The 18,079-nt window shown below is 40.4% G+C and overlaps 1 protein-coding gene across 6 annotated transcripts in view; it reads left to right on the top strand.

The window, feature by feature from the left end:
* Positions 1-18,079, top strand: part of Patj (PATJ crumbs cell polarity complex component) — a 307,480-nt gene that overhangs the window by 128,435 nt on the left and 160,966 nt on the right. For all 6 annotated transcript variants that reach the window (XM_041651469.1, XM_041651475.1, XM_041651470.1 and 3 more), the window contains 4 exons: positions 1,668-1,845; positions 4,300-4,410; positions 9,258-9,335; positions 13,531-13,636. In XM_041651469.1, the coding sequence (XP_041507403.1) occupies positions 1,668-1,845; positions 4,300-4,410; positions 9,258-9,335; positions 13,531-13,636 (473 nt within the window). The remainder of the gene's footprint in view (positions 1-1,667; positions 1,846-4,299; positions 4,411-9,257; positions 9,336-13,530; positions 13,637-18,079) is intronic.

Here is an 18,079-nt window from a genome sequence, read left to right as displayed (position 1 = left end):
CTAGCTTCATCGGAAAGGAGGGAACCTCAGTTAGGAAATTGCCTCCATAAGATGCAGCTGGAGGGCATTTTCTTAATTAGTGGTTGATGGGAAGGGCTCAGCCTATTGTGGGCGGGGCCGTTCCTGGGCTGGTGGTTCTGAATTCTTTAACAAAGCAGGTTGAGCAAGCCTTGGGGAGCAAGCCAGTAAGCAGCTCCCCTCCATGGCCATTGCATCAGTTCCTGCCTCCATGATCCTGCCCTGTTAGGGTTCTTTTTTTGACTTCCTTCAGTGATGAACAGCAATGTGGAAGTTTAAGCCAAATAAACTCTTTCCTCCCCAACTTGCTTTTTGGTCCTGATGTATTATCACAGCAAAAGAAACCATGACTAAGACACTTAGTCACACTGTAATTGAGACTTAAAATAAGTAATATCCTTTATGCTAAATTTTAATCCCTTCTTTTGGCTAAAGACTGTTAGCCAGTAATAACTCTTTGATGCTCTCTCAGAGAAATCACCTTCCAAATGTCCCTCTGAGAGTAGCCACTGATGGATGTCATGCTTTATCATGTGTCAGTTATAAGTGAGGTTGTGCTGCCTTGGGTGCCCTGATGCTACAGGGCTATAAACAGTAGTTGAGGCTTTTCTCACCTACCAGCTTCTCTCTCTCCTCCCTCCTCGTGGAGAATATGCATTTGTGTCTGGTTTGGGCTCACAGAATGAACTCATCTTCTCTTGCATTTGATTGCACATATTGTACTTGTCAGGCTGCCAGAGTTTTATGGTTATTAAAGTCCTTCAGTAGCCTCTTTCTGTTTTTATGCTGTGTTAAGTCCACAGCCCTCAACCTATCATCTTACAATTCCCAAATTTGTCTTAATGACTCTGAAGACATATTTTCTGAGTAATATTTTAAATTGAGTTAACTTCTAGTCATACTTCTGTAGTTAAAGCAAAATTTATATAGGAACTAATTTCATATTCCTTTTTATAGTTTCTTTGGATAAAAGTAAATATTTGTTTGGGTATTTGTATGGCTGTTTAAGTGATATGATGCACTTTCCTGTAGTCCTAGCACTTGGGATCCCAAAACATAAAGAATGCCAGTTGAAGGTCAGCCTAGCTAAATGGCAAGACCTTATCTCAAATACAGAAGCCAACAAACAGAAACGATGCAGAAGTCAAATGCAAAGAAACTTCTTTTAGCGTTAAAAGCAGATACCATTTGCCTTCTACAGAGGTCCTCACCCTCAAACCTCTCTGGGAAAAGCAGTGGATTGTGAGCCACTCTAGCATGTTTATTTTACTCTGAAAAGCTGAGGCCTTATTAAAATGAATATGTGCCTTCTTCAGTCTCCACCTCTGTTATTTGCTCAGAGTCTCCCTGCTAAGGTTGTGCATAGGGGTGAAGTGACTGGTGGTGCAGTGAGAGGAGAGAGGCGCGCTGAGTCTTAGCTAGCCCATCCCTGAGTCTCATCTTTTCAAAATTTAAACTTTTACATGTCATAAATTTTGAGTGTCTTATAATTTTTGAGCTAGCATCATTTATATAAAATCTTTAAAGTACCTTAGGAAATTTTAATAAAACATGAGCCACAGGCTGTGCAATAGATGGAGCACTTAAAGTGACAACATAGCAAGTTAAATTACCTTATTCATGAGTGTGCTTCTTTGTCCCTTTTACAGTGTTGAGATTTTTAGAGAACCTAACGTATCTCTTGGTATCAGCATTGTTGGTGGACAAACAGTTATAAAACGCTTAAAGAATGGAGAGGAGCTCAAGGGTATATTCATCAAACAAGTGTTAGAAGATAGTCCTGCAGGAAAAACCCATGCACTTAAAACTGGAGATAAAATACTTGAGGTAAGTGAAGTTGAAGCAATGTTTAACTTGAAACGTTTAAATCAGAAGAAGAATCACTTTGGCAAACCTCATGTATAATTGGATCCAGTTGGTAATATCCTTTTGTGGTGTCTTAGTTTGTATACCGTATGCACACTATCTGAATTCCTCTAGCTTGTGAGGGGAGAGCAAGTAAAATGTTAAGGCCAGAACCCCAGCTGACTGAAGCATTTAGCATTGCACTGCATGTAGAACAGGTGGACACTTGCTTCCCAGAACCCTTAGCAAGTTCTGGCGTTTGTTTTTGTATCTTGTCTACAGAAAGAAGTTGACCTTTGAAGGGGATAGATCACATGGTCCATGGGTCACAGGTGTTCAGTTTTATAGGAGACAAATCTTATTTAGCTTAAAGATTTACTGATTGTTTATTATTTGTATGTGTATGTGTGAGTGCTGCATGAATTTATGTGTATCTTGTAAGTACAGGAGACTGCAGAGGCCAGAAAAAGACTTTAGATACTCTGGAAACTGGTTGTTAGCTGCCATATAGGTGATTGGAACTGAGCCCAGGTCCTCTGTAGAAGCAGCAAATGCTCTTAACTGCTAAGAGAGCTCTCTAGTCCTGGGAAATAAATTTTAAATGGACATGAAAACACTAAAAGTGCGTTGGGCTTGTTGAATGATACCAGAGTAGATATCTCTAGTTCCATATAGCCAGCCCATCTTGGCCTTGAGCCTGTTTACAACTGAGGCTGGCCTTAAACTCCTATTCTTCCCACTTTTACCTCCTGCCAAGATTATAGGTGTGTGTCACCAAACAGAGTGTGTAATTACCAAATGCAAACAAGTCTTCATTTCTCTGGAAAATGTACAAATGTTGCTTGCTAGGCTTCATGTTAAGTTCATTTATAAATTTAAATAGAACTATCAAACTATCTTCAGGAGTGACTGAGCCACTTTATATCCCTATAAGCCATGAGTAAATGATCCAGTTTGTTCACATTTGTCATCTGGTGGTGGTGTTATCAGTTTGGCCATTCTAATAGGAATACAGTGGTACACCATTGTGGTTCTGGTTTGCAGTTCTGTCCTGGCTCCGTGGTGTCTGCTTCCATGAACTTATCCTCTCCAGCAAAGCCCTCAAGCATGCCTTCCACCTGCTTTCTGGTGGCCTTTTGCTTTGTCTTCTACAAATTAGGAATCTGAGAGGTGTCTCAACAGTTAAGAGCCCTTACTTCTGTTCCATATGACCTCGTATGTTCTCAGTACCTTCGTCATGTTGCCCACACTAGAGCTTATGACAGTAGCTTCAGGGAATCTGAAACCTTCTTCTGGTATCTTCAAGTACCCGCACATATGTGACATATGTACACATATCAAATAAATCACATCTTTAAATAAATAAAATTATTTTTCCGCCTTATCTGCTAGTTTTTTTCAAGCTGACACTGGCATTCAGAGTTACATTTTACCATACATTGTATCAAATGTAATGAATCATTTGTTCTTTTACTGTGATTCCTATTATAAAGTTTTTATTTTGTTTGATTTTACTTAAGCCCATGATGAGTTCTGTCTGTCTGCTGTAAACAGTTGTTTTTAAGCAATTACATGATAGACTTAGGTACATAATAAGAACTTCTTTAAGAAGCCGGGGTTTATTTCTGAGGAGTAGGTCTTCACTCATGTGATCAGTTGAATTCCTGCTTTCTAATTCTAAAGCTGAGAAGAACCAGGATTTGGTGTTGCAGTGTGTCCCTAGCTTCTTCCCACCATCAACCATTTCCATCTGTCACTCAAGGGTCCACTAGGGGAACTCCTGCCTTCATCCTTCCATCCTTCTCTTCATGCCTTTGAAACAAAGCACTCACCACCCCGCTGACTAAACCCACCTCACAATTAAGTTGTTGCTCTGTATTTGATTTGAAACCCTGGTTCTGTGCTCTTAGAGAACTGTGGAGATGCTAGCAAATTAGGCTCTCTGAGTTTCTATAATAAGCAAAACAGCCTGTGCATGCTTGTACACTTATTTTGTTAACACAAATTAGGAAATACTCAGTTTCTGCACTGTAATAATAGTTTAACCCTCAGTTTAACGGAGATACAGTAAAAGTTCAGAAGGTTCCTCACTCCGTTCTGAATAAAGCTTCTGTTACATACAGCCCTGTGCTATTGCAGAGACCTCCTGGGAGTGGAACCTGACTAGCTTCCAGTTCAGGGTCATTATATGAAAGTGGAAATATTGTTATAATGGAACTGTCCGCTTTGCCCTGCCCCAGGTGAAAGCATGGTTTTCCTGAATCACACTGTGAAAAAGTAGAGCATTTCCTTTGTAGTTGTTTCCAGTTCCTGAATGTGGTCTAGCTCATTAGTTTCTGGCTTTTCTCACACACAGGATGATTGATACATGAACTTGAGCTAACCCTTGCATAATCTGGTGCCTTTCTAATCAGAGTGTCGTCTTGTGAGTTTTAGGTGTCTGGCATAGACCTGCAGAATGCCTCGCATGCCGAAGCCGTGGAGGCCATCAAGAACGCAGGCAACCCTGTGGTGTTCGTGGTACAGAGCCTGTCATCCACCCCCAGGGTCAGTACAATCCTGTTCTGTTCTCCTCTGTGCTAACCTTTGTCCCCCAGTATTCCCACATGTTCATTGTTGCTTGGCTTTACTAGTAGAAAAAACAGTAACTCAGTACAGATTTAACTTTTCCCTTCAATTTCTGTTTTTAGACCCAATTTTGATCTGCTGGCCAAAGTTGAATCATGACACCATACATTATTAGTTTCAACAAGCCTGTGAACCACACATCTTCTTCCTAGTCCCGTCCTGCCTGCTTGTTGGTTCTGCTAACACAGCGACGCACTATATCAATTTTCTAAGTTATTTTGAAGTTGGAAAGGGTCAGGTATAAAAACCTTGTAGAGGAGCCGTCATGTGCTTATATGTTTGGATCCTATAAAGAGAGATATGTTGTCTGTTCTTGTGATAACCACTCAGTTAGTAGAATCAGACCTCTGACACAAAGGTATCAGTGGCAGCTGTCTATTTCTCAGTAGCTTGAATCCTAGAATTGGAAGAACGTGTACTTCTGAACAGGAGAAAAACTACACAGTTTTAGTGTTTCTTGTGTCTCAATCCTTCAGGGACTACAGATGCTAATACTTGTGTGGAGAACAGGGCAAGTGGATCACCAGCTGTCTTAGCACCCCAGCTTTAATGGGGTACTTTGCATGCAGTTTCTGAATAGTGGTCTGCAGCCGTGGTCACAGTGGGCGGCTCTGCTGTGTTTCTGTGTACCACCGCTGTGCCTTCCATCCTTATAGTGTGTTGCTCCCCACCAAGACCAACTGAGACCTCTCATTTTTATATGATTTGAGATTCAATTAGGCTTTTTTGGAGTTGTTTTTAAACTGTATTTTATAATATTGAGAATGGTACTGTGACTTTGCTTTTATTTCTAGAACTGCATTCAACAGGAAATTTAGCCATACTGTTCTTGCCAAATGGTACTTCCCAATAAACAGTTGTGAGTGAAAATGGTTCATCCTGGATATACATTATGTGGCCACCATAAATGCCCAGTTGAAAAATGTTTAGAACATTTGAATATGTTACAGATTCAACTAAAAATGTCGAGTCTCCAGTAGCTTTCACTAGTGAGTTGAGATATGAGGTTTTCAGTGGGTGACATAAACTCACCACTAAAAACAGGAGCATCTCCTGAACATCCTTCCATACCCATGTCATCTGGTCCAGGAAGCAGAGCAGGGTGCCACACTGTAGCCTCTGGCCTCCAGCTGTGAGTGTATGGTAACTGATGGTGTTAGTCACTAGTTTGGCTTGCTCTGCTTTTAACCTGCTTCAGCACAATGACACAATCAAATTTCAAGACTTTGCTAAAGGGGTTTGGCTTGATTGTTGCCACAAGTCTTGGGGTGGAGGTTGGCAGGTGCAGAGAATATTTTCACAGTTTCATTGCTTTCTCTAGTTTGCTGTGCTAACCATGGAACTCTGGGCTTCACCCATGGCAGCATTGTACTCCTGAGCTACTTTGTACTCATCCTCACCCTTCCAAATTTAATTTTATTAAATGAATCTCCAGTGCTAGGGATCAAACCCAGAGTCTCTCACATGTTAATTAGCACCCTTCCCCGGACTTTCTACTTTCAGCCCCTAGTTTTTATTTGAGACAAAGTCTTTCTGAGTTGTCCAAGATGACCTCAAACTCCTGACCTCTTGCCTTCCATGTCGGTAGCTAGGGCTACAAGTGTAGGCCACCTTGCCCAGATATCGTAAACATTTTGACCTATTCACACTAAATTTTGAACTTTCTTCAGAACTCTAAAAGATTTCCTAATACTATAACGTAAAAGTGTTTTTGTGCTGAAAAACTCGGCACCATCAACCATACAGCAGTTCATGTGCCACATCAGAACTAGCACAGACACATCCCTTTCTGAACTTCTGAATCCCAGCCCTTCCTCACCTAGCAATTGTTCATTTGTGATCAGAGCCTATGGTTCATTCCTACTGCATTTCTCTTTGGGAAGTTTCTATGCCAAGGTAATCTTTTTCTCATGAAATAACATAAGTACCTTTGATAGTAGCATTGTGTATATTTTTCCTATCCTTGCCCCTCCCACTTCCATCAACAAAAAACCCTTTTGAAATTGTTACCATCTCCTCAGCCATCCCTTAAGCATTGTTAACTTCATTCATCTCTAAGCACTTACCGAATACAGCTATGTGCTAGACCTCAATTTCCCCAGAGTCAGTATGATGTGTCTTTCTTCCAGCACCCTGGCTGTACTTCCTTATCACATGACTTTAGCACGGTGCCCTTCTTTTGGTATATGCACCATAAAAATTCATCTTTCACTGCACTGTTACATGAAATAGATGGCGTTCTATTTTCCTGTAGGAGATATTGCTTTGGGTGAGCATTTTATCTTCTGAGCTTTGCCGGTGATTAGCATATGCAATAGTATGTTCTCTATTCAGAATATAGACATCATGAGAGGCAACTGAATGTTCATATCACAGCTTTCGCATGCCTTCTATCTCGGCCTGCTTTTGACATGTGCGGAAGTAGTCCCAGATTGTGCTGTTTCTGGCATCTGTCAAGAACCGCCTGCCCATAGGCTGTGACCTTGTACTCCTGCAGGTTGTTAGTGTCTATGAGTGAGACAAAGTGCGGAGCACTATGCTGATTAGGAAGCTCTGACTGTACGTTAAGAAGGTATTGCTGGAGCTGGAGCAGCTGAGAGCATTTGCTATTCTTGCAGAGGACTCAGGTTTGGTTCCTAGTACCCATGTTGGGCCGCTCACAACTGCCTGTGACACCAGCTCCAGGGAATCTGACACCCTCTCTAGCCTTTGAGGGCACGGACATGCACACACATGCACAGTTACACAGACACGTGGACACGAATGTACACATACACACAGACACATACATATGAATAAAAACAAGTCTTTTGAAGAACTTATTACAGGTTTTTTTATTGAAGTGAAATATTTCTGAGACCTTACTAATTCTGAATTTGCTTATTTAGTAGAGTAAAATTGAATAAAATGTCATTTGCGTTTAGCTCAAAGTAGGTAATTTTTTTGTTTTGTTTTTAATGCTCTCTAGACAGACAGTTCCTTTAATTTTCTGAAAAGGTTTTTTTTTTCCTACCTTCATGTCAGCCATCAGGTTTTATGCCATAATTATTTCTGTTGGCCATATGAACCACCATTACTAGTGGTTAGGAGTAGAGTACCTATCATGGGTGAGGCCCTGGATTCAATCTCTAGGACTAGAAAAGAAAACAAACATGAAAAATGCTATTATTTTCCTATGGTGTCTCATAGATAACATTACAAAGAGACATTATTTGGGAATTAGCAGCCAGATGCCAGAGGCAGCTGCTGCAGAGGAAGAACCAGGAGGACAAGCCATCTGTACCTTTAACTAAGCATGGTAGCTCACCAACACACTGGAGGCCAGCCTGGGCTATACAGAGTTCTAAGTAGCCCTGGAATAATGAGTGAGGTTCTGTGCAAAAATAAATAAATAAATAAATAAATAAATAAATAAATAAATAAATAAGAAAGCTATGCTATTAGCATTTCTAAGAATATATATATATATATATTTGAACTTCAGGGGACTAGAGAGATGGTTCAGTGGTTAAGAGAACTGCATTTTCTTGCATACTACCTGGATACAATTCCCAGCGCCTGTACAATGGCTTGCAGCTGCCTATAACTCCTCTTCCAAGGGATCTGATGCCCTCTTCTGACCTCTATGGGACCAGGCACACTTGCAGCAAACACATGCTTACATGCAGGCAAAACATTCATGCAATAAAAAATAAATATATAAAATTTAAAAAATAAGTTTGAATTTTATTCTTTTATAAATAAATACTTAGTGAATGCAATTATGTATCAGACCTTGTCTGCACACCACAGAGATCACAAAAAAAATCATCCAATTTCTTCTCTCATTGGATAGTAGAAATGTTTGTAATTTGTCCTTCTGCTACCAGTGATAGAAATTATCAAGTCCATGAAGTCTGCTAAATAACATATTTCTGCTGAGAGTTCAGAAGTCAAATAAATGAGGGATCCTATAATCTAACATGTCACTTTAGTCACCACTGAAACTTCCTTTGCAGAATTAGATATTTAAATAACAGTAGTCTAGCTTTGTAGTTTTCTGTCTTCACCTTACACACAAATCTTTATTTGTTCTGGTGACATGATTTTATAATGCAGATTTTCTCCACTTTACCTACTTTTGCTGATTGCCTTGAATTGAACTTCTCATCTATTTACTTTGAGATGAAGTCACCAGATTCATTAAGTCTTTACTGTCTAAAAACACAGAAACAAAGACTGGAGCTTGCTTAGTGCCAAGCCTGGCCTGAACTAATAGACAAATAGATGAAAAGGAATGTATCGAAGCCCAATACATGGCCCCCATCTCCATAGCACTTACCTCTTATCCCGAACTGGGAAGATGATGAGTTTGAGGATAGCCTAGACTACATAGCAAGTTCTAGAACACCCTGAGCTACACAGTGAGAAAAGTCACCCATACCACACTAACCAGAAAGAGAGGGGGATATTCCCCCCACCCCCAGACATGGTCTCAGTATGTACCCCTGGAACTTGCTGTGTATGCCAGACTGGCCTCATACTCAAATAGATCCTCAGGTTTCCGCCTTTGGAGTGCTGGATTAAAGGTATGCACCACCTTTTGTTTTCTTTTGAAACTGTGTCCCCCAGAGTGGCCTTGAGCTCACTGTGTAGTTCATTCAGACTTGGGATCCTCCTGCTAGGATTATGGGTGTGCACCATGGTACCAAGTTTAGAAGAAGACATTTGAGCTAGCTCATCTCTCCTTCTCTCCCCTCCCTTCTCCCTTTCTTTGGCGTTGGCAGATAATCCCAAGTGTGCATAACAAAGGCAAACCACCTGCCAGGACCCAGGATCAAGACACTCAGGGACCAAGAGCAAAGGTAAGCAAGCCTTTGAGGACTTTTGAGGACTGCTTTGGTTTCTTTTCACAGCTGAACAGTGGTGGGTGAGAGCAGTGAGGTGTCCTGTGGATTTCTGCTGGGTGTGAACCTTGGTCTTGGGATGAAGCAGGGACCTGGTGAAGCACAGCCAAGGACATCTGTAGCTCACTTTACTGTTTGTTTCTGCAGGCTGGCTGGCCTTTCTCAGAGTATGCTGCTCACAGTTGGAAGTTTTCATTTACATATTTCTTTTCCTTAAGAAGATTCTTATCAAAATTTACCTCTACTGGGAAAAAATATTTTCATAATCAGTCTGAATTAGTCACCCATTTTATTTTCCTGCTTCTATTCTGATAGAATTTACTGAACTAAAAATTATCTTTGAGTATGGTATCAATTACCCCATTAAGGGAAATTGGCTCACTATTTTAAAATAGTATTTGGTGGGCAAAATAGGATTTATAGTCCAAGCCTGTCCTGGCTGGAATTGTGAGAGGGAGGCCATGCTTCTGAGCCTGTCTATCCCTGCATGCTCTGTTCCTCATTTATTGGTACCTGGCTATCAATCTTGTGTTCTAGTTGAGTGGGTTTATTTTTATTTTTTTATATCTCTCTTTCTAAAGTCTTGCACAGTTACGTTCATTTATTTCTATGTAAATTTAAAGTCAGCTTGTCCATTTCCACAAATTAGTTTGATTATGTTTTGGGATAGATTTGAGACAACAACACATTGCTCTGATGTTGCAAACTTAGTTGCCTAGCATATTTTTATTTCTGTGAAATTATTTCTCTTCATTGATGTTCATAATCCAGAAAAGTATAGACCCTTTATTTATTCCTAGAAATGTTGTATTTTGCCAGTGAGACTGATTGTTTTCTAAGTTATTTCAGTTGTAATCAGACTGCCGTTTGTATAATATTACTGTTTTGGTTTTGTTGAGAAAATTCTCATCACTTTGATCATGTGAATCTTGATTTGTATTTTGTTTTTTGTTTTTTTTTTTGTTTGTTTGTTTGCTTTCTCTTTTTTTCTGAAAGGGTCTTGTGTAGTCTAGGCTGTCTTGGAACTCGCTCTCTAGCTCAGAGAGATCTTGATCCTCCTGCCTCCATCTCCCAATGCTGAGATCACAGGTGTGTCTAGCACATATTTCTTTGAATCTGGATTCTCACATAAAAAACGTTTCTCTGGGTTAAGAAGATGTGGAGCTACTGCAGATCTGAATTCAGTTCCCAGCACCCATGTTTGACTGCTCAGAGCTGAGTATAATTCTAGTTCCTGGAGGGTCCCAGGCTTCTGGCTTCCGAGGCTCCTGAATTCAAATTCATGGGCCTGTACCCCTCCACATACACACTTAGGTGCTTAGATTCTTTTAAAGGTTCTCAGATTGTGGTTTAAATAACACTAGTTTCTAAACTAAAGAGAAAAAGGTGTTTTTGGTTTTTGCTTTCAGGACTGTTATACATTATTAAAATACATTCAAAATGAGCAGTAAAAGTTTTCCTCAAATGCAGAGAGTCAGCGTCTAGATGCTATCCTAGCCATGCAGCCTTATGTTCTGTGCAGACACAGAAATGCAAACCGCCTGTTTCTTTAGCATGAAATCAAACAGGAAACTAATAAGCATGTTGTCTATTACTTCTCAACCAGTGGACATTAGATCCATGAGCCAGCTTTGGGGGGTTTGTCATTCCCAATAAATGCCACCCAATGTCGAGAGCAAAACCCAAACTCCATTCATTACTGCCGTTGCTAAGTTACAGTCCAAGTGAATAACAGATCAGACTTAATCTAGTATCTAAAGCACACACAGAGAATTGGAAATAAACCACAGAGAAATTGGAAAAAGTAATGGAGTTCTCTTTCTCAGAATATATACTATGTGAGTCAAAAAAGTTATGTAAATGGGTTTAAACAGCTCACAAATTGCATATGAGTCATCTCTGTTTAATTAGTTCTGGAAGGTGAGTCTCCTTGATCGTCACAGTGGGAATTCCAAAACTGTCAGTGTATAGTGTAAAAAATTACAACAGTTTTCATAAAACTATGAAAAAGTGCATTGCCAACTATTTATTTAACTCACTAGTGAGGGCAAAAAGAGATGGTAAGCCTGGTGCAGGGAATAGAAGAGAATTAAGTAAAGTTCAAATTTAGATATAAAATTAGCTCATGCCTTATGGGACAAGAAGGTGTAACTTTGGTGCTATCTTTTATAAGACAAACCATTTGCTTCTCTGCCATTCAAAATCAATATGCTCTACTGTCAAGTGAGAATCATATGCAATAGTTACAGTGGCACATGCTTGAAATCCTAGAACTTGGGAGATGGAGTTAGGGCCATCCTTAGCAATGTATAGAATTAGAAGCCAGCTTGGGCTATATCACATTGGACTGTATCTCAAAGAAACAAACAAAAAGAATTGCCTGCATCACTGTTATTTTCTGAAAGTTTATCTTTCAGGCAACAGCATGAATCAGGGCAGTTATTTAGATACCCAGTAAATACTTAGGGAGGTCACCATGTGCCTGGGACTAAAAGAAGAAGTGTGCCATTCAGTGTGTCTTGTTCTCTTTGTTGATGGTGTTGTCATCTCCTGGTCTACTTCAGCATAGGGAGCTCCAACCTTCTCCATCACTGGAGGGTTTGCCTGTGTGCACATCCTTCTTTAATGTGCAGCAGGAGGGTGCCCTGGGGGACTGGGCATGGTGTACACTTTAGTCTCTGCACTGGGAAGTTAAGCAGAGAGATGATGGGTTCCACTCCACCCTGAGTTAGGATGTACTTACCTGTGATCTTCTCTCAAGAGTGTTGGATGTAATCAAATAAGCTGGCATTCTTAGCTCTCAGTAGTACTTTCAGCCCCTGCTCTTGTTTGAAGGATCATCTCTGACATTGAATAAGCTGATTCTGAGAAAAGAAGGGGTAGTTTTGGCAGTGGGACCACCACTTTATTTTTCTTTTCATTTCACTCACTTTTTTCAACTTGAAGACTATAGCTGTCACATTCTGATTTGTTTCTTAGTAAAATGTTTCACATTTGACTTCTCTTTATCACTCTTACAGTTTAATATTTTGTATTTTCCACATATATAATCACTGATTTCATTAGACATTGTACTCAAGAAATATGAGTGTTTTCTTCCTTGAGTCCCACATAGTTCCTTCTCTTCTGGAGGAATTCACTGCTGTGTTATAATGGGCAGTGTCCACTCAGCAGAGGTATACCTTGTTATAATGGGCAGTGTCCACTCAGCAGAGGTGTACCATGTTATAATGGGCAGTGTCCACTCAGCAGAGGTGTACCTTGTTATAATGTTCAGTGTCCACTCAGCAGAGGTGTGCCGTGTTATAATGGGCAGTGTCCACTCAGCAGAGGTGTACCTTGCATTAGTGGTTTTGTCAGATAAAGCATAATTGAATGCACTTTATTGCAGTCATGTAGGAAGGCAAATCGTAATCTAGTCATTGGGTGTTGTAAAGGGCTTGGGCATCTCAGCTCCTGTTCTGCAGCACCTGGCATTTCTGGAAGGTTTGGCATGATTAATTTTTTCTCACGTTCAAGAACATGTCTTCATTCTGTGAAGGTAATTTAATAATAGAATTTTGTTTCACTTTAATTATCTATATGAGTCACATTGTTGTATGTTATGTTATTTGCTGTATAAATTTAGAGCATCCTTATTCAGAAATAATCAATTACACCCACTGCCCTTTTAGCATTAAATGTGTATGACCATCTACAAACTAATAAAATCTGATATTTTAGTTACTTTTAAAATAATCTGTAATTCTTATAATAAAAAACCTGAATAATTTTAAAGTTGATATTTTTAAAGCATTTGTTTTGAAAATCTGTGAGTTATTTAATTGGTAACACAGAGGATTGAGTCTGATGGCATAAAGAGAATGTACATGTTTTGCTTTCTCACGGGCAAAGGGGTGTGTTCTAGACAGGGCAGTGTTCTTCAAAGCTGTGCTCTTGAATTTCTATTGTTGCATTGCTGCATTTATATAAAATTACTTTTATAAAATAATAGGAACTGGAAGAAATAAATTGTATTTATTTTACAGTCCTTGTGTTGTGACTGAGGCAGCTACAGCCAGACTGTTTTCAGATTATCTTTATGTGTGTGTTTTCTTTTGTCGCTGGAGAAAAGGATCATATGAAAGCTGTTAACCCTTTTCTTCACCTTCAGAGACATGGAACAGCTCCGCCTCCAATGAAGCTGCCTCCTCCGTACAGAGCTCCATCTGCGGACAGTGGTGATGAGGAGAGCCAGGAAGATTGTGCTCTGAGCGACAGTGAGTTCCTTTGCATTATTTAGGGTAGATGCAGGATTATTAAATTCTGTTGTCATAACTATTGTGAATCACAAGTACAGGACTGTAGGTCTTCAAAAATGTGCGTGAGCAAGTGTTAAAAATAAAGTTTTATCTTTGAAACTCCTGTGGCTTTTATTTCCTAAACTTTTCTATATGAAATTAACAAAGGATACCTAAGAAGACTATGTTGTCACAGTGCTTTAATTTTACTAAGAAGTTGTGAAACAAAATTGCTAAACCCTGAGAATTGGGGTTCTAACCTTAACCATCTGAGTTGGCTGTAGGGGCTGTAGGGGTTGCTTGATTGCTGTCCTTTAAAGGAGTGCTGCCATGCTCGTGTGAAAGCACAGACTTACTGTGTCATAGTACACAGTGGAGGCATCATGAATTTGTTTCATGATTTTAATTTGTGCATTGAACCAACTAAACATTTTGCAGAGGTTTACTAGAGGCTGTATTTAAAGAAATCACTTTTCTTTTGCAAATACAGTATGTAGTTATGCCTGGTTGTTGTATATGCAGTTTCTTTTGGGATATGGAAGTGGTCTGGAAAGTAAATGGTGACAGTACTGTGCAGTCTGTAAATGTAGCCTCTTCTCTAAGAGTGGTCAGTGCTTCCTGTAGTGATAGTGAGGCTAAAGGAAGTAAACAGGCTTCCCCGAGCCACAGGATCGTCTCCAAAAGGCTTTGCTCTTCCTGTTGCTTTTCATGATTATTAAGCTCACTTTATTCTTTTTATAAACAGGAATAAATAGAAATGAAATGTAAAAATGTAGCTGATACTGAAGTTGACTTTTTGAAAGTTTGACGTATGCTCTGCAGAGCCCTTTGCTGCTTCCTTTTCACTAGTTAACAAAGCTTGCTGAGTGTGATCCACTGTACAGAAAAAGCATCAGCCACAAAATGAATAAACAGCTCCTTTTCCCTTGGTGGAGTCACCAGCTGAGTGAATGAAGTGGTGGTAGGTCAGCCTCGTCTCCTGGAGGGCAACTTATTCCAGGCACGGACAAGTGTGAGCTCACTCTCTTGTTCTCATATGGACAGTAAGGCAGCTGCTTAGAATGTCAATTCTGACCCATCTGTGGCTCATGTTTGCCTATCAGTGGGCATGGATGCCCTACAGCACTCTGCTTCATAGGACTGTTTTAACAGGCAGAGAGTGCTTAAAGGACAGTCCAGTACAGACGGTGGTGGTGCACACCTTTAATCCAGGAACCTGGGAGGCAGAGGCAGGCGGATCTCTGAGTTTGAGGCCAGCCTGGTCCACAAGAGCTAGTTCCAGGACAGGCTCCAAAGCTACAGAGAAACCCTGTCTCAGAAAAGAAAGAAAAAAAAGAAATGAAAAAGAAAGAAAGGACAATTCAGTACTTAGTAAGTACTCTGTTTACCATGTCTCGGGCATCTTTCTGAAGCCTTACTTTTGGCAGCAGTGTGACAACTCCCATCATTGAGCAGAGAAACGGGTTCAGAGTTGTGTCTCAAGTCATGCAGTCATACATAGTAGGACTGGGGTTCTCACCCAGGCACTGTCTAGGGCCATGCTGCTGCTTGAGATGCTTTACAGTCCCGACAAAGGAACTGAGTGCTGAGGTCTTTTTCCTCACATTTGATACCATGAGATTTGCGGAACAGCAGCATCCACATGCACACGTCAGTGAGGACAGGAAGGACCCTGGCTTACACTAAGTATTGAAAGAGCTGTAATTTCTCTTAACTGCGAAACCTTGTTTCATGGTTTCTCCAGCAAGTTCATTTTCGTGTGTCTATGACTCTTCTCTCCATTTCTTTTGTCTGTGATGTTTTTCACCCTCAGTGTGTACGCCCTTCTCATCTTACACACAATTGATTTCACTCTTAGCCTCCAGAAATGCCAAATACCTCACACTTCACCGACAGCCTGAGCCTCTGGCCTCCTGCACTCCCTTTAGAATAGATTTCCGCAGTTCTCTTTGTTCTGTGACTCATACTAATTTAATATTTTGCTCATTTGGTCTAAATTAAAAGTCATTCGGGTTACTGTTTATATCTGTTTTACTATTCCAGAACTCTTTTGTTTGCATTTTACGAAATAAATTTGGTAACTTCCCCAAGGTCTGTGCTGGAAGTACATGGCTCAGATTCAACTGTTGGCCCACAAGGCAGTGCTGACTTATAAGAGAGATCACGGACATGAGATACACATGGCGGCAAAGCCCACTACAGGCTTTGTTAGTTAGCTCTGGAGTTCATATAGGCAATGTTTGTTGGGTGGATGTTATGGGTAGGTGGATACTATTGAGCGGCATTGGGAAAGTGGCTGGGAATGTTCTGTCTTTAGCTAATGTTCTAACAAAGAAGAAAAAGGACAAATACTAAGCTTTGGAATAAAGTACAGAGGAAGTCAAAGTTAAATATAAGGTAAAATACTAAGTACAAAAGGTACTATGAGAAGAACCAGTATATTTTATAAGACCGTGTTAAGTAGAATGCTTCAGAGACTAAGATAGGATCCTCATGACATGGGGTTAAGTGGCCTTATGCATGCAGTCTTCAGGTAGTTGAAAATATTTGGAACCCGCCCTGCAACAAACTCTTAACTGTTAGTCAGCTGTCTCTCCCTGTAAGAAAATTCCTGATGAGGAAGTCAACTTTCAAGAGAAAAAGATTTCTTTTCATTCAGCTTTAAAAGTTTCTGATTAGGTCCCGTCACCTTGTTGATCAGAGCCTGTGTCTGTGTAGCACAAGAGCTGTTCACATCATAGAGGATAGAAGAGAAGGGGGAGGAGGAAATTCGAGCCGTGGGGGATGTGGAATAAGAAAGAGGAGAGAGAATCTGGCTCCCAGTGTCCTTTCCAAGCACACCTAAGGTGTAGAGAGCCTCTTAACGGGGCCATAGACGGCTGCCATGCCTTTAACAACTGAGGCTTTTGGTTTTAGATTTATTTATTTATTCATTTATTATTTAATGTTTCTGAATATATGTATGTGCCATACCATATATACATGCCTGGTGGCCCGCAGAATTCAGAAGAGGGTCTTAGATTCCCTAGAAATGGAGTTATGGATGTTAATGAACCAGCATATGGGTCCTGGGGTCTAAACATGGGTCCTCTGCAAACACAGCAGGTTCTCCTAACCACTGAACTCTCTCCAGTCCTAACAAATGGGATTTTGAGGGACATGTAATGTCTAAACCATGACAACCAGTACAGATGCATCTGTAGAAATATGCATGTATATTTGAGACAAAAGTTGAACAAATACTACTTTACAATGCGATGAATTTTGTTCTTTTTCTATCTCATTTTTGTTTTTTTGTTTTTTAAGTGCTGATTGTTATTGAATTTATTTAATGACCTACTTATAGCTCTCAAATTTCAGGGTTCATGAGAAACTCTTGTGAAGATTGGCAAGGCATTGATTAATAGACTCAAGAGAACTTAGACGTAGGAGGACTTAAAATTAATACTTGTAAGCAACTCTCTGTTGATCCACCACTTCTGACCCAGGAACCACCTTTTGGAAACTATTGATGGGGATGCTAGGTCGTAGGAGCTGATGAATTTACTTAAGAATAATGTGAGGGCTAAAGTGATGGCAAAGGGGTTAGGTATGCACACTGCTCCTACAGTCGGCCTGAGTTTGGTTTCCAGCACCCGTACTGGACAGCTCACAGCCACCTATATGACTGCAGCTCCTGGGGGATTCGGTGCCTCTTGTCTCTGGGAGCGCCTGCACTCTTGCATAACCCAGCAAGCCAGTTTTCAGTAGGCACTTCCATGAGCTCTCAGGCAGTATTTCAGAAAGACTTCCATTATTCGGCTTCAGTGGCTGACCATGATGTGCCGCTGTGGAGGTGAGGATGCTGGAGGCAGGCAGCCACTGAACTTAGCACCAAGTGATTGATGTGGAAGAAGAGAAACAGGATACCTACTAACATAACCTTAGTAAGTACTGCTCACTTTGTTGGGAGAATTAAATTCTACACCCAATACCCACTGCATAGTATATGAGGCATTGGGTTTTAGATGCCTTAACTTGCCTTGTTGAACATATTTTATGACATACTAGAGACCAATTGTAGGTAATTTTGTCATTATAAATTAATCAGAGTTCCTTGAATTTTAATTAAAATTTATGAGACAAGAATTAGGGGGCGATATACCAAATTAGTGTTTAGCTATTAGCAATACTCCTCTCATCAGAGATTGCAGGACCCTCCCCCCCCCACATGACATACACTGATATTGTGAAACTGATGAGTTAGCTTTAGCTGTCAACTTCATATAGCCTAGAGTCGCTGAGAAAGTAGTCTCAACTGCGAGACTGTCCTCAACTGAGGGACAGATCAGACTGGCCTATGGGCGTATTTGTGGGGGATTGTCTGAACTGTGTAATGAAGTTAGCTAACTATGAGACATGCAAGGGAGTCAATTAGCTGTG

This window comes from Microtus oregoni, unplaced genomic scaffold (genome assembly GCF_018167655.1).
Source record: "Microtus oregoni isolate MIOR12 unplaced genomic scaffold, Mior012 000005F_ref0000423, whole genome shotgun sequence".
Classification (NCBI taxonomy): domain Eukaryota; kingdom Metazoa; phylum Chordata; class Mammalia; order Rodentia; family Cricetidae; genus Microtus; species Microtus oregoni.
This window is presented reverse-complemented; position numbering and strand designations above follow the sequence as displayed.